Below are 2246 nucleotides of genomic sequence, written 5' to 3'. Positions count from 1 at the left end.
GGTATGTAGATTGGCCTACAGTGCCCAGCTGGGGCAAGCGCGCCGTCCCGTTGCTGGCGCCGTCATGACGGTCCTAGAAAGCGAGAGGAAGGAGAAAAGAAAATCAGGCGTGGCGTGGCAGCCATTCACCCCAAAAGCACTGTCAAACCTGCGTGGGAAATCGCTTTTCCCCATCCGGAAAAATACCAGCCCCAAGTTGTTCACTATGGACAATACCCGAGAAGTTAAACAGGCCCTTCCCAAAAAACGCAGAGGAATTAGATCATGTGAACGTGGGAGCACAAGGCACTCTCCTTAAGCGTTTCTTTCAAAGGGTAGTGGGTGGTGGAAAAGGGTCTCTTGGAATACAGCCCGTTAAACTGCAGCGTGAAACGTCCCTGCAGCAACATTTAAAACCCTACTCAATATTAAACAGCGTAAGCGGCCTTTTCTTTTTCCGAGACTTGAACCTGTCTGCCCCCGCGTTATTGTTGACTCCCTTCCATTTATTTGGAAGAAAAAAAACCCATCATAAATACTCAAAGACTCTGGCCATTCCAGGATAATTTAAATAGAAACCAATTTGGCAGAGGGGCAGTAACGGAAGCACACGTTTAAATGACCAGCCTAAACAAGGACCAGGGGTCTGTCTTTTCTGCTTCCTCAGACGCTTTTTTGCCCCCCGGACAGGGTCGATTTATGATATGGATGGGGGAAATGGGGACTTCAAGTCACGGTTTAAAATAGATTCAGCCTTACAGGATTTAAAAGAGAGAGGTGCACCCCGGGGCGGAGGCCCCCCGCCCCTTTCACCCCAGCCCAAAGGGCAAAAGAAACGCCTGACTTTATGTTCCTCTTTTGCAATTCGCTTGCAAAACACGCGAACGGAGTTGATTCCAGGGACTGTGAACCCGTGAAGGTTCAGCTGCAGGCCCCGAGGGTAGGGGGCACACAGGGCTGCGTTTTTCCCTGCCAACAGATTAAGCATCAAATGTGGAGAACATCTCAACAACCAGTGAAGACGCAAGGAAATACAGATGGACCGTGGCGAGCCGCACGCCTCGGGAAGCAGCGGCGAGGTAGGTCGGCGTGCGTGGAGAGGTCGAGCGGGGGCGGGGATAGGTGGCAATGCATTGGATTGAGGGATGGAAAAGAACGACGAAGAGGAGGAAAGGAGGGGGATGCAAATGGAGCGGGTGTCCAGAAGGAAACCTGGGCGTGAAACCCCAAGTCTCCGCCAGGTTCGCGGCACCCGATTTCCAGACTATAGAATTCCTAAGGAAAGAGGGATGGGGGGAGGGAGGGACTCACCATAGCTGAAAAACTGTGAACTAACATCTGCGAAGAGTCTGGGGTAACGAGTCAGGGTGGAAAAACAAAAACAAAAACAAGCAAGCCTGGAGCGCCCGGCTGCCCCGCCGCCCGAGCGCGCCCCACACAAAAGGCGCCGAGAACCCTGCGCCACCCGGGACTCCGGTCACCACGCCGACGCTCCCTGGAGCGCGGGAACCTCGCTCGGATCCATCCGAACTTGAACCACCGATTCGCGCGGCGCCTTCAGCTGGTGGAGCCCCCGGTCTCTATCCTGCCGTGATCGGTTATGATTCAAAGTTCTTTAAAAATGAAAAAAGAAAAAAAAACAAAAAAAAGGAAAAAGGAAAAAAAAAAAAAACCACCGTGTATGTGAGTGTGCGTGTGTGCGCGCGTGAGTGTTCCTTAATCCGTGTCTGTCCCTCTTTTCTTAGCGGCGGCTTCGCTTGAGCTTCTAATAACCGCGCTGGCCAGCGTTCCTGGAGCCTCCTAATAGCAGATATTCATGACTATTAATATTACACGAATACTTAATAAGGGAAGAATGCCTGGAAATCGAGCGTGAAGCGGAGAGGCAACTCGCTCCGGAGCCGGCTCTCAATGCAGTCCATTGACGGGAGTCTCAGTGTAGCAAATCGGAGGTGGGGAGAGGGAGCGCGAGAGACAAAAAGCGGGCGACAGAGGGAGCGGGCGAGCGCGCGGGGGGCCGCGGCGCGGCGTCTGGCGAATCACAGGGAAGGGGCAACATTTTAAAAGGTTGCAGGGCATGCAAAAGTGAAAGAGAAAGAGGGAGCGAGGGAGAGCGAGGGCGAGCGCGGAGAGAGGGAGAATGTGTCTGCGTGCGTGTGTGAGAAAGAAAGTGTGGGCGAGAGCGAAGCCGGGAGTGGGGAGAGGGGAGGGAGGGAAGGAGGGAGAGTCGGGGAGGAGGGAGGGGGAGGGGGCCGAGCGGGAGCGCA

General features: G+C 54.2%; 1 protein-coding gene across 1 annotated transcript in view; it reads right to left on the bottom strand.

The window, feature by feature from the left end:
* Window positions 1-2246, bottom strand: part of TFAP2A (transcription factor AP-2 alpha) — a 19015-nt gene that overhangs the window by 14089 nt on the left and 2680 nt on the right. The window contains 2 exon segments of the mRNA XM_027774871.1: window position 1; window positions 3-73. The exon segment at window position 1 is cut by the window's left edge and continues 348 nt beyond it. Of these exon segments, the coding sequence (XP_027630672.1) occupies window position 1; window positions 3-73 (72 nt within the window).

This window comes from Tupaia chinensis, unplaced genomic scaffold, assembly GCF_000334495.1.
Source record: "Tupaia chinensis unplaced genomic scaffold, TupChi_1.0 Scaffold000048_1, whole genome shotgun sequence".
NCBI lineage: Eukaryota > Metazoa > Chordata > Mammalia > Scandentia > Tupaiidae > Tupaia > Tupaia belangeri.
The sequence above is the reverse complement of the archived record's forward strand: the minus strand, read 5'-3'. Positions and strand labels throughout refer to the sequence as shown.